The 24,678-nt window shown below is 25.9% G+C and overlaps 5 protein-coding genes across 10 annotated transcripts; 2 read left to right on the forward strand and 3 right to left on the reverse strand.

Moving 5' to 3' along the window:
* Positions 1–112: 112 nt before the first annotated feature.
* On the forward strand, positions 113–1,347 carry LOC105680907. Its single transcript, XM_033321379.1, has 2 exons — positions 113–510; positions 587–1,347. The coding sequence occupies exons 1-2, from the start codon at positions 347–349 to the stop codon at positions 1,164–1,166; spliced, it is 744 nt and encodes a 247-aa protein (XP_033177270.1). The 5' UTR covers positions 113–346; the 3' UTR covers positions 1,167–1,347.
* Positions 1,348–2,477: 1,130 nt separating this feature from the next.
* On the reverse strand, positions 2,478–7,816 carry LOC100747131 (AP-3 complex subunit beta-2). Of its 3 annotated transcripts, none has more exons than XM_012386944.3 (10): positions 7,264–7,816; positions 6,650–6,725; positions 5,741–6,322; positions 5,370–5,666; positions 4,987–5,254; positions 4,122–4,829; positions 3,731–3,997; positions 3,347–3,618; positions 2,875–3,239; positions 2,478–2,662 (listed from the first exon to the last, which is right to left on the reverse strand). In XM_012386944.3, exons 1-10 carry the CDS (start codon positions 7,395–7,397, stop codon positions 2,509–2,511), a joined length of 3,123 nt encoding a protein of 1,040 aa, XP_012242367.1. In that variant the 5' UTR covers positions 7,398–7,816; the 3' UTR covers positions 2,478–2,508. The 3 variants fall into 3 exon arrangements, with proteins under 3 accessions (XP_012242367.1, XP_003490455.1, XP_024224148.1); XM_003490407.4 differs by having other exon boundaries at positions 3,731–4,024; positions 7,264–7,815; XM_024368380.2 differs by having other exon boundaries at positions 3,731–4,024; positions 6,650–6,739; positions 7,264–7,369.
* A 623-nt stretch (positions 7,817–8,439) lies between these two features.
* LOC100747249 (MICOS complex subunit Mic10) lies at positions 8,440–10,146 on the reverse strand. Its single transcript, XM_003490408.4, has 3 exons — positions 9,829–10,146; positions 9,691–9,738; positions 8,440–8,717 (listed from the first exon to the last, which is right to left on the reverse strand). The coding sequence occupies exons 1-3, from the start codon at positions 9,899–9,901 to the stop codon at positions 8,560–8,562; spliced, it is 279 nt and encodes a 92-aa protein (XP_003490456.1). The 5' UTR covers positions 9,902–10,146; the 3' UTR covers positions 8,440–8,559.
* A 691-nt stretch (positions 10,147–10,837) lies between these two features.
* Positions 10,838–16,097, forward strand: LOC100747490 (dnaJ homolog subfamily C member 16). Its single transcript, XM_003490410.4, has 12 exons — positions 10,838–11,339; positions 11,920–11,986; positions 12,059–12,255; positions 12,616–12,896; positions 12,971–13,161; positions 13,235–13,569; positions 13,961–14,264; positions 14,358–14,506; positions 14,702–14,926; positions 15,000–15,213; positions 15,418–15,525; positions 15,698–16,097. Exons 1-12 carry the CDS (start codon positions 11,086–11,088, stop codon positions 15,821–15,823), a joined length of 2,451 nt encoding a protein of 816 aa, XP_003490458.1. The 5' UTR covers positions 10,838–11,085; the 3' UTR covers positions 15,824–16,097.
* A 2,598-nt stretch (positions 16,098–18,695) lies between these two features.
* LOC100747368 (sorting nexin-25) lies at positions 18,696–23,948 on the reverse strand. Of its 4 annotated transcripts, none has more exons than XM_012386942.3 (11): positions 23,612–23,948; positions 22,615–22,925; positions 22,281–22,450; positions 21,793–22,187; positions 21,307–21,727; positions 20,921–21,225; positions 20,577–20,807; positions 20,371–20,504; positions 19,696–19,935; positions 19,019–19,301; positions 18,870–18,945 (listed from the first exon to the last, which is right to left on the reverse strand). In XM_012386942.3, the coding sequence occupies exons 1-11, from the start codon at positions 23,831–23,833 to the stop codon at positions 18,889–18,891; spliced, it is 2,769 nt and encodes a 922-aa protein (XP_012242365.1). In that variant the 5' UTR covers positions 23,834–23,948; the 3' UTR covers positions 18,870–18,888. The 4 variants fall into 4 exon arrangements, with proteins under 4 accessions (XP_024224143.1, XP_012242365.1, XP_003490457.1 ...); XM_003490409.4 differs by having other exon boundaries at positions 20,577–20,834; XM_024368375.2 differs by lacking the exon at positions 19,019–19,301 and having other exon boundaries at positions 18,696–18,945; positions 20,577–20,834.
* Between the last annotated feature and the right edge of the window lie 730 nt (positions 23,949–24,678).

Below are 24,678 nucleotides of genomic sequence, written 5' to 3' on the forward strand. Positions count from 1 at the left end.
AAAATGCAAAATAATGGTAGTGGACAATTACTAACAGAAAAGGTAGATATATTTAAATGCCATTATTTGTACAATGTATCGTCGTTACTTAGAGTTGTTTAAGCAAAAAAGATCGCATTATATATCGTGGAATAGTTTATTCCTTTGGGGATTTGGATTATGGATAGCTCTATGTACAAGCAATGTATATCATTCAGTTATTTCAAAACAACAAGGTAAATATTACGTTCTGTATAATAAATTTATTCAACATAATAGCTTCCGTGCAGTTACGTTATTTTACTTATAAAATTCAGATCTTGAAGTTGTGTATAATATTTCGACAAAAACGGAGGCTATAGAAGAAATGTTACATATTACAAGAGTAAATTATATATACTGTAACATGATAATAATGTTAAAAACTGTACTCCAATATGTTTATGTTTTTGTATCTATATCTTTCGCAATACTTTTCGCATGTTCATATAGCAATTCCCTTAAAAAGGCGATAAAAATATGGAATAATGTGTAAGTAAAAAGTTCGTATCGTAGAAGATGAATGATAAATGATAATTATGTTTTCAATATGGATGGATTTTCATAGGATGTGCAACTTTTACTCAGCTATCTTTTATTTCACAACTTTCATAAGAAGTCGTAACAAAAATATTTTTAATAAAAGCGATTCAAATAAAAGTGTCTCTGCTATATTAGAATCTAAATTGATGCCAAATTTTGTGATAAGTACAAAATATTTAAAAACAGAATTGAGTTGTGATGATGAAGAAGATAAATGGACTGTGGTAAAAAACAAAAATAAAAATATATTGGATACAAATATAAATATTATTCAAAGTGAAATTATTTTTAGTAGTTATACATTGTTGTTTTTCAACAATTATGAACTTTATCAATACTTCAATAATCAGTATCTAAAAAATCATTTATTAACGAAATATTTCGTACGTCAAGATTCAGAACATATAAGAAGTAATTTAAAAACATCAAATAAGTATAAAAGAAATAATAATACTTCACCAAAACAAGTCATACAAAGAGGCATTGTTAGCTCTTCACCGGAATTTAAAAAATTCTTAGCAAATTTAAAAACATTTCAATTTTTTTATCCATGCATGTTAGAAGTATCTACAAATTATATGATTCGTATAAAATCAATAAAATAAAACACAATATTTTTATTTGTACAAACGTTTTCATTTTAAGTTTTTATAATATAAATATACAATAAGAAAACAGAATTCTGTATGTTAATAATCTTATATTTTTTATTATCCTAATATGTAGTACATATTATAACAAATTTTTTCATGAAAATTATGTTCTTAGAAAGTGTACAAAAACACGTGTTAGTTAATAATAATTAAAAAATTACTGTTTTTATTATATAAAATATCTTTAAAAATTTTTTAATTAAAGTAAAACCGAAATATACTCAATATATCAATGCTGGACACCCTATAGACACTGATATCATCGGGTACTCAATAGTCAGCGACGATGCGAAAACGATTGTTTAGTAACATCTGTATAAAAAGAATTGGATGAATAGTTCCAGAAGCTTTTTATTATTATTCTTGTAAACTAATAAATGTCCAAAGTTAAAATTTTATATTTGAAGTTCAGCCCCTCAAGTTTCGTGTTGGTCGGCCACTAGAACTCGTAAGTTCATAGGGCTTATGTAAGTTAGTACGATATAAGCCATAAGTTCTATGCCAGTACCATTCATACCAAGTACTATTCAGTACCAAGCATAAGTAGTAAATATTTTATAAAAAGTTATAAAGAAATATTCATCAAAATAATAGTGAATTTTGATATGTAATAATATACAAAAAAAAATAAGTGTCGTTTCTTTCATTATTTTATTCTATCTGTTTATTGTTTGAAAACATTGAGTTTTAATTAATTTGTTAAAATAGAACGAACAAGATTATTATTTATAAATTTTACAATTTTTTATTTTACGTGGAAAAAACAGTATTATATTGTACAAGCTCACAAAAACTATTTAAAGAAACTCATTAAAACTCATTATTTTTTAAGAAAACACTCATGAAATTATAGATAGCAAGAAGTCTAATTTTAGTTAAATCTCTCTCAACTTTCGCTATGAATCATCTTTATAATCTAATAAATACAAAGTTCGATTGTTCAACTTTAGAACACTTTATATTTTTTCAGAAGGGTATAAGTATGACATTATGAGGTAATTCTTAACTTAGCAAGTAATTCAGCGTGATTTATAAAATTGATATATACATATATATGTGTATATATATTTTACCAAACAAGTAGTAGCAAACAATAATCTCAGTTTCTTATAAAAATCTAATGATTTCATAACAAATATATTATATTTAAATTTTTATATTTAATTACTATATATCCATGTGGAATTAAACATATATATACACTTAATTATCATAAGAGTCTTATATTTATTTTATACAAGTATTGTAAATAAATTCGGTATATATTTACTTTATGAGTATAAATAAAAAATAATTAGTTCATCTTTAAATTACTTTTTAATTCAGTTAACAAGATAGAACCTATTACCATCTTTTCACAGTTAACACAAATTTCCAAACATTCATTACCTATAACTTTTATTGTTACTAATACTAAGGACTTTGATGCTAATGTATGAGCGGCAAATCTGCAAAATAGAAATCTTTTTAAACAAAATTTCATTTTCAACATATTACATAAAGTAATTTTTTAATATTTTAAATATTAATATCATAAATTTGTAAATTTATAACATAATTAACACATTTATAATAAAATTTGTAATATTTTATTCAATAACATTTTAAAAAATTGCCTGAATAATTAATAATCCGAATTATTAATTCAATATTCTTTTACCTTATCTCTTCATCACTGCTAGATATCATTGCAACATTCGCAGTCTCAAAAACTTTTTGGGATATAGTTTTCTTATTCCCAAAATATTGCACTTTCGCAACATGTTCATTCATACCCTTCAATTTAGTTTTTTCACATGTAAACATATTTTCTGGCAAGAACACGGCTCTTATTATTTCTCCAATTGGAGCTTTAATAGTAACTGGGCAGGAATACATGTCATCTCCAATTGCAAAGTCAATATTAAAATGTGCTGGTTGTGTGGAATCATTAAAATTGATTCCCAATGTTGTGGATAAATTTGAATTTACTTCTAATAGTGGTATTCGCATAAAATCATGTATAACCATTCCTTTTGGTAAATTCTATTAATGAAACAAATTGCTTTATAGTACTTATATATGAATATTATATATCAGTTAATAAATATTAAAAACTGATGATTTAATTGTTATAAATTATATAAATTTACCTTTACTCCTATTTGTATTTCTTTAACAGGTTCGCTACTTTCATTGGAAAATGTTAATTCAATAGTAACTAAATAAGCACTTACTAAGTGCTGCGATCTAGTAAATCTATATTCAATTTTCAAACCATGTCCCGTAATAGTATTTAATAATTCAGATTTCTTTATGGGAATAAATGAGGCTGAAATTTCTCTGACATCATTTGTAATATTCAAATTGATAGGGGTAAGAAGACTACCTGTGCTTAATGGCATAACTGGTGTCATTGGAATCACTGAAATTAACAAATAAAGTTTTGAATAAACTGATAAATTATATTTGTTATAATTTTTAAGTTCTCTCTCTGTTAAACCACCAGTAGTATAGTTAAATACGATCATATTTACCATCATCTAAATCTAAAAGGAGATCAATGTTGCTTTTTGGTTTTTCTGTTGCTTCTTGATTGGAAGCCTTGTACTTTTCCTCTTCACTTTCCTGAGAATTCTCAGATGATTCTTCAGAATCTGATTCTTCACTTTCAGACTCGCTGTTCGACTCATCAGATATCTTGGTAGATTTCTTTTTCTCACTATCATTCTCAGATTTACCAGATTCTGATATATACTCAGATGAGTCACTCCCCTCATCTGAAGAATCAGTTGTTGAAGTATCTGAAGAGTCATTTTCATTATTTAATTCTAAAAATTAAAATACTCGTATAAAATTTAAAATAGGACTATTTAAATTAGTACTTGAGTAAAATCTTGTTTACAACTGCAGTAATTTAAAACATACCATCTGCTTGAACACTTTCTTCATCACTATAAAAGGGTTTTTCTTTTTCTTTTCCCTTTTTGTCTTTCTTCTCTTTTCTATAATATTCATCTCTTGCATCTCTAATAGTGCTACTTGCAACATCTCTTACAGATGGATCAGGAGCTACATCAGGGAAAGGTGGCAAAGGACGATAACCAGCACATGGCATATCTAAATAATGTGACAATGTTCCTAACTGATATTCAGAATTTTTGAACCTAGATGTTAGAGTTGGTGCAGGTTTTGGAGCTAGAAATATTCTTTTTGCAAGCTGTGGAAGATTTTTCTTATGACCATCTTCGTCAAAAATAAAACGTCTCAAGAAACGTGCACGATCTCTAATATCGTAGTTTTGATCGTATTTCGCAAGTTGGAAAACGTATTGACAAAATGGCTTGGTTTGAATAGGATTATTTAGACACAGCTTTACAGCCAAATTTAATATTTGGAGCTTTACAATATCTTGTTCATTTACAAAATTTTTAGCCATTTTTCTAAGCACATCTGGTGCTATCTTAGGTACTCTATCTGAATATTCTCCCAAGAGCCACAAGATAGATGCTCTGGCTTGTGGTATAGTTATGAAATCCATTAATTTTGCCATATGAGCAATTATATTTTTATGTTCGTTTGGTTGAGTTTGTAACAGCTTCTTTATAACAACAACGCTTTCTGCTACAACAGCCTCTGGATAACAAATTATATTTTACTTTTTGTAATACGTAGCTATATTATAAGTATTATATATTGTAATCTAATTTTATATTTTATACAGGGTTAAAGAAACGTTCGAAACTAACGTGACAGAGATAGATTAATTATTTAATTGCTTATAAGTACTTACCGTCTCGATTACTCAATAATGAAACTAATCCATTCAAACACGTATCAGTCACTTCTTTTATATTACTTGCACATCTCCCAATTGCTTGTATACTAGCCCCAACAAATTCTTTATCACTACTAGAGATGTAAGTTTGGAATTCTCTTAGTATAACTCCGATACTAGTTTCAGTTGCTAAATTGGTCAAAATATCTAATTTCAGAAGTTTTATATGAGTAGGATCTGAAGTTCTCACAAAAAATGACTTAAGGAAGGGTTCAAACATTCCCTGTGCAAAAACAATAAAAATTATAGATTGTATCAAACTTCTACTATAAAAAAATTTCTGTATTAAATTAATATTTGCTATATGTCTAAAAATCATTTTACAATAATTATATTACCTTCCTGGCAATTGATATGTTAGCAATGCAGTGGAGAACTATGCTCTGAACTTCTCTGTGTCCTCTTAATAATCTAATTAATGCTTTGGCAGCGATCATTACTTCGCTTCGTGGAGCAGTGTGGTGATACAATTGAGATACTGCCATTACTACAGAAGCATTTCTACTTTGCAAAAGAGGTTTTGTATTTCGCAATAATAATCGATGATCTGGATCTATTGTTAATTTTGGTTTCTTTGTATTAGACGAATCAGAATCAGAATCATAAAACGGGCGATTTTCATCATCTTCTATGCTCTACAAAAATTAATTTCATATGATATAAATCTTGTATGTATAAATTGTCCATGATTTTGGAAAATTATACATACATCTACATTAGGGTTAATGAATTGTGTTCTTGCATATCTTGTAAGCATGTTGACTATAACAACTTGACCCCATTCATCGACATCTACTAATAAGTTACAGAGCTTTCTATAATTTTTATGTATCAAATCTATTCTTTCAGGACAAACCTCTTCAAATGCCATTGCTGCAGAACCCACAACAAGAGTTGTTTTATCTGATAGTAACTTTTCTAAAACACCTATTAATTCTTCTTTTTGTTCAGAATCTAGTGAATAAAGTTTAGGAATAGCATGTGCTGCAGTTTTTCGCACATATGGTGACATATCACTGGCTGAATCCTTGATAGCAAGCATTACTATAGGCACTATCATAGAAACTCTTATACTTGAAAGTACTCTTAAAGCACTGGCTCTTATTAATTGATTAGGATCTTTTAATGCTCGTTGAAATGTAGAAATAGATAAAAGTGCAAGATCTTGTTGATCTTCAGCATAACGAACCAAATAAACATAAACTAATTTTTTCACTTCAATATTTTTTGATACAACATTTTTTACTACAGCTGGGAATAATTCTGATGCATCTCGTCCCTTTGCTATCATCTGAAAAAATAATTTGTGGTAATTATTTGTTAAAATAAGGATAATAAATTAAATTAAGAAATTAAATATTTTAATGAATATTAACCTATTCAAAGGCTACATTAACATTAATCTCAATTTTTAGATATGCACTTCTTTCTATTATTTCATATTGTATGTACATTTTTAATAATTTTTTAACATATACCATATATTATCAATCTTGAACAGGTTAATTTTCTAAAATGTATTATTATGTATTTTTATTTAAGTATATTTTATAGACTTAGTGAAAGATTTCAAGAAAAATCTAGATAAATAATTAGATAAATATAATTGATTTATTACCCCAATTATACGCTTCATAGCCTCTAATTTAAGTCCATCCTTATTACTATCCAACATTTGTTTCAAGTCTTCATGTCTATAAAAATATTCCTTTAAGATACATAATTACATATTTTTTATTAACATACTTAATAATATATTGTACAATAAATAACATAACACATTTATTATTATTTAATTTTCAAATATACAGTATAAAGATTAAGTATAAAAATGTACTAGCGTCACTGTTAAAATAAAAAGCAATATATTAAATAAATATATTTATAAATAATAATTAACATAATAAATAATATAATATAATAATAACTAAAATAATAAATCTAAACAAATAAGTACAATTATCATCACTTACAATATTTTAAATATTTAATTAAAAATATAGACAGTGAAATATAAATGCTATTTCTTTATAGCTTTAAAATTACGACATAAAATTAAAATACTCCAAGTAAAAAATAAAAATAATGCAACACAATATTACATTTAAAAACAATATGTAATGTTTCTAATTGGAAAGTATGTCAAACTTCTTTGTTACATTTGAATAAAAGTTCAAATATATGTAAACATATTTTTACAAATAAAGCATATTTTCACATTGAAATATTTACTTTTTATAATCCGAGTGAAAAAATCCACCTGAAGCGGGATCAGTTGCAAGTTCTGGATCTGCTGTGCTCGACGGTCTATCATTGCTGTAAGAGCCACCGTTATTCGATAACGAATTCGCAGCAGCAGTTAACATTTTATTTCAATTTCACTCGAACCAAAGTAATTCTTCTTTCTTGTATTAAAAAAAGTCACACAGACTTTCCTATAGCACACGTGGTTATTTAAAAATTGATGACAAGATGCTTTCAGTACGTATTAACACAGATACCCATGTTACTTAGATCTTGGATCTATTTAGATTTAAGCAAAGTCCATTCTTTAAGAAATTCTGTTTTGTGTATCGAAATGTATCGAATGAAAATTTCTAAAAATAAAACAATGTGTAAACCTATTTTCTTCGTTAATTTCTTGCAAATACATTCGTTTCGTTCATTTTATTTAATAGGACTAAAAAGTACAAGTTAATGACTATGGTATTTCTAAAAATAACGATTGAATGAGCGAAACCAGATCGTGAAGCCACACGCTTTACAAATAAGTTACTAACCTAGTAACTTTTATTTGTGCACGTAGGTATGGGAATATTTAATTATGATAAAAAAAAGTTTTATCTCTTATTCTACTTGAACTCAACAATTTAACGATTTCATAAATAAAATTTGAATATTTGCTCAAATTACTTAATTATATATAAATATTAATACAATACTATAAACGATATCAATGTATTATATAGTTACAGAAACATTTTGAAATAAACATTGCAAAATTAACTTTTACTGTTATCTCAAATATGCCGATATGTGTGAATAAATATTTTATAATATATATTTTCAATATTTAGCAAGTGCTGCACTGCATAAAAAGCATAGTCTTTATAAAATAATGTTTGGAAACAAATACGATTTTTATGAATGATATAAATATGAATTTTATATATTTAACTTTGTATAGCAAAATATCATTGATATCATAAATTATTGTTTTGTAATTATTTTTATAGTTCTAAAATGTTTCGATTTTTCTTCATAAAAATAATTGATATATTAAAAACATTAAAAATACCGAATATACAAAATAAATATTTTATTTATAATCATTTGAATATTTACTTTTAAATGCTAATGATAGTAAAGTAAATAATAAATATGTATATTTCACATTTTTAAATTATGTTAATTTAAAGTTATGAAAGAGTTTATTTTGTATGAGGCTATAATACAAGTTCAACTAGTTTATTGGTATATTGTATGTTGTTTGGTAACAGCATAACAATTTTTTTCATAGGAAGCTTGCTAAGAACTTTTCTTCTCTTCAGCTGGTTTTTCTTTATTTGGTTTACTACATTCTCTGGATTTTTGTCGCCTTATTGTAGAATTCAAATCTTCTTGACAATTAGCATATGCCATACCTAATCCAAAGCCTCCACCAGTTATAATAGGCCACTTTCTTCCTAAAAGAAGATTAATATTTATATTATTTTATAATACATACATATTCATATATTTGTTAAAATATTAATAACAAATACATAATAATGACATATATGATTAAACCATGAGATTTTTCAATTATTGAATTGTTCAAAAAGTTTGTAGGTTTCTTTTATTATATCAAATGAAATTTCCAAACAAATACTGCTTTTAGTTAGGCACTAAAGAGAATAAGGGAAAGACAATGAATATTCATTAATAATTCATACCTTTTTTCAGTAAAAAATGTCAAATTTTGTATATCCAAGAACTCCTAAATAGTAGCTGAAATATTCATTTTTATGTACCTCATTTACAGAAGTACAATATTGTTTCATTATTAGTTTTTCATTTTTACAAAATTTATTCGAAAGATATAGATAAAAAATTAAATACTTCAGAAGCCTGTAAAAGCTATTTGAATTTCTTAAACTTGGTGAAAGCTTGGTGAATTTGAAATTTACTACAAAAATGGCAAATAATTTTTCAATAAAGATTTGTAATGTTGTAGAAGGTAAAAAGTCTACTTCTAATTAAATCTTTCTTAATTTTCATTACGAATTTTCTGAACAACATAATATTAAACTGTCTAATTAATAAGTTAACTATCTAATATCTAAATATCTAATAATAATATCTTATTAAGATTTCAGATTGGAAATATCGTAGAACCTAACCTATATCATGTATGTAACGAAACAACTTTCATTACCTAAAATTTGAAAGCGAAAAAAATACTTGTGTAAAAATGTAAAATTATATGAAATTGAACGTATAATATTATATTACTTGTATTTTTCAGTCAAGATTTGAAGTTAACTTCTAAAAGTTACGTATTCATTTGAACAAAAACAAATTAAATCCATTATAATATTAAATGTAAATTTTTATTAATATTAGAAAATATGTTAGGATTCTTTTGTTAAAAAAGGTATTAAGTGATTTAAGACTTACGTTTGAAAAAAAATAGGGAGAATACTCCTCCAAGTAGAATTCCTCCTCCTATGAAGATGTCGTTATTATTGTAATAAATAAATTTGATCTTTTATTATTTTAATGTCCAGTAAGAGTCGATTATTGAATTATAATTACCAAACTTAAATATAGCGTCAGTAAAACACCGATCCCATTTTCGTCCGATTTCATCTTCAGCCCAAGTAGCCATTTTTCTATATTAAAGTAGATCTATAATATTAGATGTTATGTCACACGTCACAGTCTATGACCATCAAAAAATAGTAATGTTGAGACATCGATTTATTCGTAAAAATTAATATTATAGGGATTCAGTATTTCTTTTATATTTTTCTCAATAATACATATGAACGTGTGATATGATAGAAGGCGACGAAACCAATATAATTAAGTAGTTCACATCTCGTTCAAACAACAGAGTATGTAGGAATATAAGAAATATGTATATGCTGTTATATTTTGATATAAGTCATGACAGAAAATATTTCCTCATAATTGCACACATTCGCTAGATTTGAAATGTGTTTTCTTTGACGACAAGTAATCGATTTGTTCTATAAACTGGGTAATTTAATTGGAAACTGCCCGATCTATTTTTGTAAATTTTTAAAAGAGAGAGAAAGTGGCGCCAACGGAGCTTTAGTTATTAGATTTAAAAATAAATCACTAGATAGTTTGATAATTTGTTATATTTTTTAGTAACAAAATATCACTAAATAAAGTGTCCATTATAAACATAATTTTATATGCAATAAAGTAAAATAATAAGATTAATTAATAATTTATGTAACCAAAAATATATAATTATTTTTCTCTAATTTACTATTAATTCCTTTCAATGAAAACAAATAACATATAGAAATGTAATTTTATTTAAAATAAGAGTAAATTACAAGATACTAGGATGTGGACATAATTTAGTAAAATAAATTTCTTCGTACTCTAATTTATATGAGGAACAGTTTCTATCTAAGTAATATGTCTATCATCTAAATAATATAATAAAAATACTTCTTGAACTTTTGTTTTACTTTTTAAGATATAAGAGAAGATAAACATAGAAAAAGTGAAAATTGAAAATGTATTTTAACGCCATCTCGTAATCGATTCTGTCCTATCCTACTAGAGCATTCTAAACCTAAGATTTAGTGTCCACTGTGTATATTCCATTTGACAACATGGTTGTCGAGAAACATCACTATAAAATTGCAATGATAGAGTTTCCGGTGCAAAGATAAGAAAAAAATTCGTGATTTGAACATGTTCGTTAAATATTGCAAGACGAAGAAAGGATAGTTTTAATCGATGCAGACTCGATGTTAAGTGCTGTAAATCAACTAGATATACATTCATGTTAAAACTGCGTCACAAATAATGTTATCGATTAATTTTTCAAGAACCTCTGAGTCAGTAGCCAAACGATCAAATAATAGTAATAGGAAAGCGATTGATATAGAATTATTAATGAGGTTCTCATTTTTTATTGTGATCTTTATCGTAACAACCCACCTATTGTCGACGGTCAGCGCAAGTGAGTCATTGGGAAATCCGTATAAAATATTAGGTGTTCACAAACGTGCGACCTTACAAGAAATTAGAAAAGCGTACAAAAATCTCGTCAAAGAATGGTACGTATAGGATTTTCTATTATTTCATTATTATTTTATGAAGATTAATATTCACTCTTATTTTTTTATATTTTAGAAACCATTTGAATATACTGAAGGTGTTTGCTATTAACAAAAATAAGCTATTTTATATTTAGAATTATAGGCTTCATTGACATTGTACTAAAGTATGCCAATTATTTAAGTATATCGTTCATTTGCTGCAACAATATAAAATAACTCAAAAATAAAAAATTCAGAGAAAACAAGTTTGAATGTCTTGAATCGTTATAATTTTGTAAGAACATTGTATTAAAATAGATTGTTGTAATAGGCAGATCAATTTGTCTAAAAATATTATAATATTCTCATCCAGTTTAATAAATTCACATTCATCCTTAAAACAACACAACTGTTTCTTATATATTAATGACTCAAAAACTGTAAATTTTGATTTATGTCATTATTGTAGCAAATGAGTGATATCTGATCAAAAAGCAGAGATAAATAATTTCAAATGATTTCTTATTTCTGTACCTTGGATTACAGTGTGAATGCGATGAATTGAATTTATTTTTCCAAATAAAATTTATTTCCTTAGGCATCCAGATAAAACCAATCACCCAGGTGCAGAAAACAAATTTGTGGAAATTACCAAAGCTTATGAGGTAAAATTAATACCAATAAAAAATATAACGTAATTTATCATCTCCTTTCACTAGAAATTTTCTTGTTTCTAGATTTTAACAGATCCAGAAAGAAGAAGGAAATTTGATAATCATGGAATTACAGAAGAAAGTATTTCTAGGCAACGAAGAGACAATAGTCACTTTAACAATGTCTTTGATCCATTGGAAGAACTATTTGCCAGAAACTTCAAATTTCATTATCAAAATCGAGACATTTCACTTTTCTATAAGATGAGCATCACATATCGGTTTGTATTATTCTGTTAAAAAGTGTCTAATACATATATGCATGGGTTGTATTGTATTGTTTGGGAAGCAATAACAAAATTTAAAAAGATTTCATGGTAATAAAATTAAAATTTTATTAAGCGATCCGTATATTTTCATAATGACATTTTGCCATTTATTAGAAATATTCTTAGTAATTGCTGCATTTAATGTTCAGCTAGAAATATCTATTTCAATCCAATATTATATATTTTGATATTTTATATGTTTTATAATCAGATTCCAATTTTGAAAACACTATGAACTTTCTGAGCAAATCAATACTATGTTTGTTTGTATTATTATATTATAAATATTTTAAATATGAATGATTTTTGCAGATCATTTGAAAATGTAATAGTACCAAAAACTTTACGTACACCTTATCTGATATTATTTTATTCGGACTGGTGTTTTGCATGTTTACAAGTAGAACCAATATGGCGACGTTTGATTGATGAGTTAGAACCACTGGGTCTTGGTTTAGCAACTGCACATGCTGAAAAAGAGTCTGCTTTAGCAAGGAAACTAGGAATTCATTCGCTACCATGTCTTGTTGTTACAATAGATGGCCGTACAAGTGTATATAAAGAATCTCTTTTTAGTATCCAAAAGATTGTTGGTATGTATTATATAATGTACTTCATATTTCTACTTTGTAGTGTGATAGAATTAAAGTGTTTATTTCTTTTACAGACTTCTTACGAAACAAATTTCCATATAAATTAATACCTAATATAAATAAAAATAATGTAGATAATTTCCTCTCAGGATGGATAGATAATCGAATTCGAGCTTTAATATTTGATAAGAAAGAATCTGTGAGATTACGATATCTATTTATTGCATTTTATTATAGAGACCGTGTTGCATTTGGTTTTGTTCAGGTACACTTTATTTTTACTTTACTTATTGAATTATGTAATTTTTCAATTATTTTAATTACAATTTTCTTTGTAGACGGGAAAACTAGATACTGAACTTATTGTAATGAAATATAAAATTTCTGTGGACTTGGATACTTTATTGTTATTTAATGAAAATTCCGAGAAACCTATGGCATCTGTCAGTATGAAAGATATATCAAGTGACACAATGCACAATGTTATATCAAATAATAAATTCCTTGCTCTACCAAGACTTTCAAATCAAGCAATGCTAGACTCAGTTTGTCCACCTGAGTGGTTAAGACCTCAAAAACGGTTATGTGCAGTTTTAATATCACAACAAAATAGTCCTCTTCATGATTTAGCTAGGCATAAATTTAGACAAGCAGCTTTAGAATCATCTTACAGGTAACAATGCTTCAAATATATGTGAAAATAAAATAAATATATATATATATATATATATATGTGCATTTATTATGTAATGATTTTACTATTTTCTATCATGAATGATTTGATTAATATTTTTTTATTATGGTTTATTATGACTTATAACTCACCAATATTTACTCATTTAATATGAACACAGTGTGTTATGTGATTTAACTACTTCAATAAATTTGAAATTATAGATATTTATATTACTCAATTTATACAAAATTACTAGAGAAGAAAGTATTGGATTAAACTTTCAAATGTATTAACTAATAAACAATAAATTATAAAGTTATACACACAATTTTTTCTAAAATAATTTCAATATACACGATTATTTTATTTTACAATGTTTAATTTACAGTACTGAAAGGGTACGATATACGTACGTATTTAAGGATACACAACCAGAATTTGTATCAGCATTATCAACAGGAGAAGGTAGTCCTTTAGAGCCTTTATTACATATTGTCATTATTTGGAGAAGGGATGCGAATCATTTGAAATATGAATGGTTACCTACTGGTTGGATTGAAGCTGCTCAAGATGAAACTCAGTGGAATGAAACACGTCGCAACTTAGAACAAACCATACAAAGATTATTACGTGCATCGGAAGCTTTACCATATGCCGCAGTTGTAGGAGAACTAGCAGATGAACATGCACAGGTATGCATTCTAATTTTTGCTCAAAAGAGACCAAGATTAACCTCCTATCTTACATCACAATTTAAAATTAATTTTAAATGTAATTTTGTACAGGGTACTGTAGACAAACTTATTGGAAAAGCGTTATTAGCTGTAGATTATATTTCTGATAGTCTTACTAAGGAGCAAATATTGCCTTTAGTATCAGTAATTGCTACTTTAATGTTAATTGGTGCTGCGGGGTATGGGATGTCATATCTAGCGTAAGTAACATCACGTTAAAATGATGTTTTACTTAGTTTAGAACATTCAAAATTTCGATTTTGTATATTTCAACATTCTCATTTTATATTTAATTTATATAAATTCCGTTTTGAATCTTTATATTAGTTTGAATTCTTTAAAATAATATTGAAAATAAAATCCATTTGATTATATTGGTTTTTAAAATCATACAGAAAATTAGAGGAAGCAAGTATTCAAGCTGAACGTGCTCAATGTAAGGATAATAATAAACCAATGCCGTCACAGCCACAATTGCGATTACACGAGTTGCGGGCAGAGAAATACAATGGTTTAGTTCGACTATTAAAACCAGGTTGTAGAACCATTATATTATTAGTCGACGTTCAAAGTAGATTAAAATTATTACCAGCTTTTCATAAAGCTGTGTGGCCTTATAGGTAAATTCAACATATTAATAAAAATATATTATAATTGTAATAGAAAAATAAAAAGTAATTGGTATTATTACAGAAAAAATAAAACTCTTATGTTTGGACATTTGTCTCTCGAAAGAGGGTTAGAGTGGTATAAAAAACTGTTATCTCTCACCTTGCCAGAACAAAAAGAACTAAACATAAATGCCAAGAATTGCGTTGGCACTGTATTGTCTCTAAATGGGCATCGTAAATATTTTTGTATGTACCATGCCAAACATCCAGAATGTACTAAAGGCAAAGGTTCTAAGGTAATATATGTTTTATATATGTATATATAACTATTGGGTTGACAACTAAGTGATTGCAGATTTTGTGCGGACTTGCGGATTAGATGGTAATGCGGATTAGATGAAAAAATCACTTAGTTGCCAACCCAATATTTTAAATCATGTATTTATTAAATGTACAAAGATGATAATTTTTATATACATGTATGATATTTTCATATATAGAGAATAGAACGAATGACAAAGCAGTTAACTCGAAGAACAGATGATGCAGAAGCTGGCGCATTTATAGGTTTTAATAGTTCCAATGAATCTGATGCTTCTGAAGAAGAGGTATGCTTTTTATATCTCACATCTCCTATTGTTGAGTTGCGATAATTAATATAATACAGTAATATTTAAAAATATATGATATTAAAATCAATTTCTCTTTTAAAAAATTCTTGTATTATTTATATTCTAGAAATTGAACTGTTCTTTCTATTTACAAACTTTTATATTATAGGGTGGAAATAATGTTTTATGCCAGGACAATCTTTTGGATGGTTTGCCAATGTGGCTGGATAGGCTATTTGAAGGTTTAACACATCGTTATTATGTAAATTATTGGCCCGAGTTCACTGCCAAGTAAATGGAGATTGGTATACATTTTGGTAACGTGTATACTTCTTGCAATAGAAAAGGGGATCCAACTAGTCAACAATATCATGTGTCATTTAAAAGTCCTATACAATTTAAAGGGAAATACATCCTATAATTTCACGTAAAATTAAGACATATTCATTATATGTACATGAAGGTATTATTTATTAATTTACACGCGATTTCTGTAAAGAAGAATTTTATAAATTGTTATAATAGTCGATAAAGTTCTTACAGATTCAGAATTACATTATTTTCATCAATTTTCATGAGTAATAAAAATTCTCGTCATTTTTAATAATATTTTTAAAGTAATTCTAGTCGATGCCATTAAAGACATAACAGTATTTATATTACATGTTTAAATACTAGATACTGTATATTTATATATATTTATAACATGCCAATAATTTGTCCTTTTTCCTTCAATATCAATGTTACGCTATGGTATATTGTTACTTTTATACCATTACGTTATAACAATTTCTACTTTCCATATAACATACAAGGTTTGATAAAAAATACTTGTATATCATAAATGTTAGTTATAGAAGTTATTTTAATTTTATGTCGATTTCTTTGAAACAAACATTTTCATTTAATTATTTTGTTTACATAATTTTCAATTGGGATATCTGTTTATTAATATGTAACAAAATGTTTATAGAATTTATTTTTGAATCTCTTCGATCTCATTAAATTGGGAAACATGTACTTAATGAATGCTTTAGTTTTTATATTTTTGATATATTGATATACATTGATGATACAAATAAATTACAAATAAATTTTAAAAAACTGTTCATATTAATGATAAATTTTACGACAATTAATATTTTAATTTTTATGCTTTTAATAAGTTTTAATGTTCTTGGTATATTAATGACAGATAAATCTGAAAATATTTTACATTGTATCATTATGTACAATGTCTTTCCCAAATGAAAAATCAAATGTCATTATAATATTACACATATTCATATTATATCGCAAAGTTTAGAATGCTGTGTACATTTTAATATAAATTTTTTCATTTTTATTATATATATTGTTATGCAAATGTTATTTATAATAGGATTTTAAGATATATTCATTTATGTTCATAGACTTTTTTTTTATCAGACTTTGTATTTATAATGTTAATATTTAAGAATATATCTTTGTTTCTTCTGTGAATAAATATTTATATTATATATTTTTTTATCCATGTATTTTAATTTGTCTGTGAAGATTGATAACCAAAATATGCATATATTTATCAATTTATTAATGTATGTTTTGGTTAAAAATTTATGGTAGTAATAAAGATAAATAATTACATGCTTTATAAACAATTTATAGTTCATGAAAGAGAATAATTAATATTCTCATATAAAACAATAATATCAATTAATATAAAAACTAGTCCCTTTTCCAGCTATATTTAAGTAATCTATATCTTTAGATTATATTTTTAATAATTACACAAATCACTGCATTCTCCATTTGAATGTTAAGTCATCACATAAGTAATGTCATTTTTGTACTTAGGAAATAAAAAGCAATAGCTCACTTTTCTTTTTCTTTTGATTTTTCAATTTATGATATATTATGTTGTATATGAATTTACATTTGACTTGCTTATTTTATAAATTATTTTTTCTTTCGTTAAAAAGGAGCTGTATTATTTATTTCAATTATAGTTATCTTTTTATTAACTGTACAATTTTATATTTAAGATATTATCCAATTAAGATTTACATCAAAGTATGCAAATCTAAAAAATTGCAGAAAATTACTGTTTAATTTCCTAATTTTTGTATCTCAAGATTTGTTGTCTCAAGATTGTTTATTGAATTATTGATCATAAAATTATATTAATCTAAGTGAATTATTGAAATTAACTATTCCTTTTATGCGAAAATTATTTCTAGTGATAATTCAGCTAATAAAAGATAGCAAATTTTAATTTTTTTAAGGGAGAAGTTAATCTATCAGAAACAAGTTATTACTACTATTGTATAAAAATAATATAATAAATATAGTTTCTTGCTGTTTTTTTATCAATTCTCTTTAAGTTAATATTTTAAATATTAGGTACTTAATTGTAATTAATTGCTACAAAATTTAACTTTCCTGCAATATTTGTTCTTTACTTTCTTTCCTTTCTTGTATTTTTATTATTATTTGAATTTGAGAAAAATTGATCATATTTGAGATTTTGAATTGTACATATTATTGAAGTATATATTTTTTATGGAGCTAGTCAAATTACTATATATTTCCGTAAAATATATCAATGTGTTTAAAAGAATCTCAAATGGCAAATATTGAAATGACATGACTTATGAAATGACTTTATTATAAAAGAATCAATTTACGTTTAAGATATACATGAATCGTGTTTCATGAAATTATGCTCGGAATTTTTTAATGCATGGAAGAAAATTATATATAAAAAATTGTTTACATTGTGTATACATTCTATAAAGATATTTAAAATATGCTGAAATAAAGATATATGAATAAATATGTATATTATATTGATTTGTAAAATATAATCAATCTGTTTTGCAATAGCCACTATTCAAACCCGTATATAGATATTTATATATTTCAGTATCAACTTGTACAGTTTATTAATATTTTGTAAATTTTATATTACCAGAATTAATCATTTTAACAAACAAGAAGTTGAGATTTTGATAGATCATATTGAAGACCATTGCAAATAATGCATCATCTTATACAGATGCAATGTTTTATAGATTATAATTATTAAAAAATAATTTATATTATTTTTATGTAATATAAATCTTTTTTGAGGTATTATTTAATTTCAAGATAAAGTTCAAAAGTTCAAAGTGTTTTTTCTTACTATAAAGATTTTTAATACTTTATTGACGCTTACATATACCATATCACTTCATACAAATAAAATACTTATTCGACTATAATACTATAAATAAAATACTTATAAAACATATACTTAATTTACATAATTCTTCTTTGCATAACGATTTAAAATACAATAATTAGTTGAATAATATAAAAAATTATAATTTTAAGCAAAGTTTATTGTTTTCGTTTAAATTCCGGAAATACTTCGTACATCAGAACTTCAAAGATATCCTGTAAGTAGAAAAAGTGAATAGAATATAATTAACATGATATAGTTCGTCTTTTTTACTTGAGAATAACTTACATAGAATAATTGTTTATTTAAATTCACATTCTGTAAAGAATCAAATATTTTTATTGCACCACGTTGTGCACTTTGTGCTCCTACTAAATTTGTTAAGACATCAGGAATGTTATTTAAGAACTGTCTTCGTGCTTCGCCTCTCGTTTTTAGTTTTTCTTCGTCCGTACGAAAAGTTGCTTCAAAAACTAAATGACCATTTGGCCACCATGATTTCGTAAACAATTGTATATAGTAATGAAGCATTGGCTCTGAGAACACCCATGCAATAGTATCTCTGATTTGCCTGATGATTATATTTATTATATTATACTTTATGCCTTCATTATAAAAGGAATATTTTTTACTTTTACTTGGTACACACTGAATGCAAGGGATACTGATATTTTATTTCAACCATTAAAATGTCGATCAAAGAAAAATTCTAATAACAACACTGCTTTCAGACCTAATAATGTATCACAGTAACCATTTTAATCAAGGATAGATTTAAATATAAGATTTGAATTTGATTGAGATATAACAAGCATCATTAAAGCAAAGTAAATAAAATTTGGTTGTGTTGTAGCCTGATGAAATATTTGAAGTGAAGAAAATTCTTTCATCTATAAGTTTAATTAGCTCTGTAATGCATTACCCTTTTGTTCAATGTGTGTTTACATTTAAAACTAAAAACAAACCTGTTTATAGTTCGGCCATAGGTAATTTGAACGAAGGTAATTAACGACCGTCGAAGCCATCGAAATACTCCTCGTAGATCGAAAATTTCACCTAAAAGTGTATAAAGTGGTTCTGCTATTGCATCTTTATTAACATTAAAAATTCCGTCCGTGGCTGATCGACCACTATCTGTATCATCTAATAGCAGTGAAAAATCTTCTTCCTCTTCCTTATCACGCAATTCACTGTTGTTGTTAGATCTAAAACAAGTTGTAATTTAAAGAAATTAAACTTTTATAACAAATATACAGTTATTACCACATGAATTTCGAACTAAAGGAATGCAAGTGACATTTTTCAAATTTTTTACTTAAAAAAGAAATAGTTAGGTAAATCGTTAAATGTAATGTTGTGAACAATTTAAGTAATTCAACATTGTATAAAAGTATCTAGACTACTAAATAAATAATATTATTTCCCATATATTCAATAACTCATAAGCTAACAGATTAAATTTGTTGGAAATTTGTGCATATGATCCTGATGTTAAGAATTAAATATAATGTAACTTTTATAGAGGCTTCATGTGGAATTTTTGTAACACATTTGAATTTCAAACTCGATTTCCTTTATATCAGAAAAATGTCACTTGCATCCCTTTGGTTCTAGGCGTCTCAAATAATATAGCTACCTACGTTTTAAATAATGTCGATAAAGAGAATCGAGATTTTTTAGGAGAAGGAGGAGCATATTTCAAATGTTCTGAACTTGGACTAAGGAATGTATATAAAGCCTCGCTCTGATTCAATTTTTCATCTTCTAAAACAAACTAAGAACGTTAACAGTTAAGACGATTATCTAAACAATGCTTTACTACATTAATAACATTTAAGAAATTTACATTTAAATATTTTTGTATTTGCATTTTAGCTTTGTCCAAAGTATTTTTATCAGATTTTCCAAAAAATTTTAAAGGTTGCGAAGGTAAATCTAAATTTTTCACATTAGAACACAATTGGCGAAGTTTTCTGTGAAGATCTTGAAAATCTTGTAATTTTCTTAGTACGACCCAACCACTATATATACTTTCAGTGTTGTCTTCACCTTCTGTCATATGGACAACTAAAACAAACTGTGGAGATTCTCCATTATCTGGTACCTGTTTAACAATTATATTTTTAGTTAAAGCTGAATAACGAAAAACATTTTCTATTTAAATTATAATAGCTTGAATTTTGTTTTTACTTCTGCACTTTGCACTTCTGCTCTCCAATGACCCAAATGTTCTGCCCACATTTCTGTATGAGTTAAATGGGCTTCTAATTGCTTTTTCTCACTTTGTAACCATTCAACTTCTTTGGCCAAAAAGTTTAGAACCTTACTTTCTGGTTTTAACGAAGATTTTAATGCTTGTAAAGCTTGCATTTTATTATTTAATTTTTCTTGTAATTGGTCCAATTTACTGCGAGCATAGTTTGAATGTTCTCCAACGAATAAAGATATATTTTCTGATAATGTTCCATTTCCCATATGTCGATCCTCCACTAAGTCTAAAAATTACTTTTACATTAATGATGACTGATTATATTTTTAATATAATTATATTTTTATAATGAAATTTTTACACTAACCATCTACTCTTTCATTAAGCAATGCTTCTTGCATATTTTTATATTGATCACTAACCATAAAAGAAGGATAATACTTTTCTTCCAAAATTTTAACAACATTATCTTGAACTTCGTAAAATACATTTGGCCCTATATCACCTAACAAAAAGCTTTCCATTTTCTTACGAATAGCTCTGTCAACTTTTATTTCAGCTGTTGGAGATGTTATATAAGTGTAAAAGATTTCAGCTCCCAATTGATGCCAATTAGATTTATCTGCATTGCGTAATTCTTGTACAGCTGCCCAATACCCAATCAAATCCTGACTGGCAACTTGTTCGAGAAATTGAGAAAGGTATCGTCTACCTATCACATTGTCTAAGATATATTGCAATGGCAAAATTCTTTCTTCTGTAACTGCTGCATCGGTAACATCACTAGCCTATAAAATATTGTTCTTAAATATAATTGTTACTATTGTTTATTAAACAAAAATGATTTTATAACCTGAACAGGATATCCATTCCATCCTAATGATTGCATGTGACATTCACATGTATTTTTAGCATATGTTAGTTGACTGATATACCTCGTCAATTTTCGAGCTTGAATGGCATCAGACTTTCCAAATGCATTAGTATCTGGATCTAAACCTTGCGCTCTTTTAATATTTTGTATTGTTGTAGCTTGCATAATTTCAGTAACAATATTATATCTGATATGCTTTAAAACCTCTAGATCTTTAGAGCTTTTAATCATACGAATGAAGTCCTCAAATGATTCAGCATATTCATAAGTTTTCCTGTGCATTGCTTCTGCAAGTTGTTGTTGATCAATATATGATAAAATTTTCTGATTGATATAGTCTGGATTTGTTATTAAGTCTATTGCTGGTTTTAGTACTGAAGGAATAAAGAAGATAAAATGTTATAAGATGTAGATCAAATATATATTATGTATATATCCATAATTAAATAATGGTTCCGTACACTTACTTTTGCATGTAAGAATTTCCCTCAATAAATATTTCATTGGAGCAAGAGAATAACAAGGTGGCAACAAAAATAAGATATACAATTCACTGACCTTCTTCAAATAGTCTAGTTCGGCTGTAGGTGACATTAAGTGTGTAGATAAAATAAATACTGGATCTTCACCTTGTGTTCTATATAAAATACAAAATCTTTTTAAAAAGAATTATTTAACAAAGCAGAATTTCCATATTATATATATAAGATTTAAAAAATTGATATAATAAATAATATATAATATAGTTAATAATAATATAAATAATATAGTAAATACTATATAAAATATAGTTAAACTCACGAAGCTGTTTGAGCAAGTCTAATTTTTTCAAAATGGAATGTAATTTTATTTACTATACTACAAACAACTAGTTTTGTATGATCCACTTTTGATAAACGATCATGAAGAGTTTGAATTGCACCCCATGTGTCTTGCTTCATATTGTCAATTATTTGTTCAGAATTAAAAGCCAATTCATTTAACCAAAGACCAACAAAGTCTTGAAAAATTAAGTCCAATAAATTCTGCAAAGCTCCATCCACCATACGAGTAAAAACCAATGGATATCTGACATGTTTCTTAGTATTTTCAGTTTTAGCTACATACCCCTTCTGAAATAATCAATAATTTTTTAATTAATATATTTATAATGTATTTATATATATTTAAGTTAATGTTTAAATAATATTTTAAAATTCAATTAAAAAATTGATGAACATTGAAGTAAAAATAATCAGATATTTTTAAATATATCTATATATATATTTGTATAAATATAAGTCTTAGTATAATAAAAAATACTTTTATAATACAATATACATTGATAAAAAATACAAATCTTTACAAAATAAGAAAACTATTTTGATAGAATAATATTATAAAATATGGAATATGAACTCTAGTAAAATCTATTACACAAAATATAGATTAGTTGTCATAAGCCTTTGCCTGAAGTAAAACATATACATAAAAAAATTAAAGCTACACAAAATCTACAAACTATAAAATTATAAAATGATAATGAAAATGAAATAACGTTTTGACGAGAAGCAAACATAGGTAATATACAATTTTTTCTATTGTTTATTATCTTTATCAATAATTTCTTGATCTTTTGATATTGATATCAAAATTAATTTGACAAAGAAGTTTTATTTTCACAATACATAGATTATGAATGTTTTTTCTCTATCATTAAAAATTGAAATTTAATATTTTTTAATAGTAAAAATGAAATATCATGTATGTTCAATAATTATCGTCATGAAAAATTTGATATTAATAATATAAAACAAACCATCAACAGATTATGAAAGGCATCCATTTCTGCAATTGTTTTTGAAGTTGTTGCAGTAGTGTGATGTTTCAGAGAAAGAGCAATGTTGATGAATATGACAATCAAACATCCCAAAAAGAAGCAAGATATGGTTAGTAAAACAAAAAAGTAGCACCATAATAAATTATTCCAATAGAAAAGTGCGATTATAGCTGGAATATACAGAATGCCGGTCCATATCATCTTGAATTGTGATTATGATCACGTGATGATGAATATTATGTATTTAATTTCATATTTGATAAAGTTGCTCGTATAAACTGTGAAAAAAGAAACTGTGAAAATACAGATACTCCGTGATAAAAAAAATACAGATCAAATCATGCACTGGCGCAAGTGCAGGCGCTTGCTTATTCGCGTTCCAAAAGTTACTAGAAAGTTACCAAAATGTTGACAATTACATTATTTTGGAATGTTCCTTCTAAAATTTGTATAATTCTATTTGTAACGGTATTTAATATATCATCATATCCCTTCCCTTTGAAATATTTCAGTGTAGTGGAATAAAATCTGTTTCATGCGAAAACAAAATTTAAAATCAATATTGTAAGTACATATGATTATTACCTTCCATAGATCAAGTAGAAGTTTAATATATAAAATTTCCACAAATATTTTAATTTCCTTTTTAAAATTGTATGAGCATATAGAACAATAGAATTTTAACATTTTTATTCTGTATAATTCTTTAATCGTAATTAATATATCATTATATCTTATTTCTTTTGACTTGAAATATATTAGCTTAATACAATCTTTTTGTTTTATGCAGAAGTGAAATTTAAAGTGAATATTCACCACTTAATACATAATTCGTTATGTATACGGTAAAACGTAACTCAATTTACATTTAATTACAAATTATATTTAATTTGTTTTTATGTTTTTTTGTTTTGAATTTATATTTAAGATAGAGAAAATGTTCTTAGGTAATATAACGATATATTGCTTTAATTTAAGAAGGAAAGAGACAAATATATACTTCTAATAACAAAATTTTTTATTTTTATTATAACTAACATTTGTGA

This window comes from Bombus impatiens, unplaced genomic scaffold, assembly GCF_000188095.3.
Source record: "Bombus impatiens unplaced genomic scaffold, BIMP_2.2 scf_0434, whole genome shotgun sequence".
Lineage (NCBI taxonomy): Eukaryota > Metazoa > Arthropoda > Insecta > Hymenoptera > Apidae > Bombus > Bombus impatiens.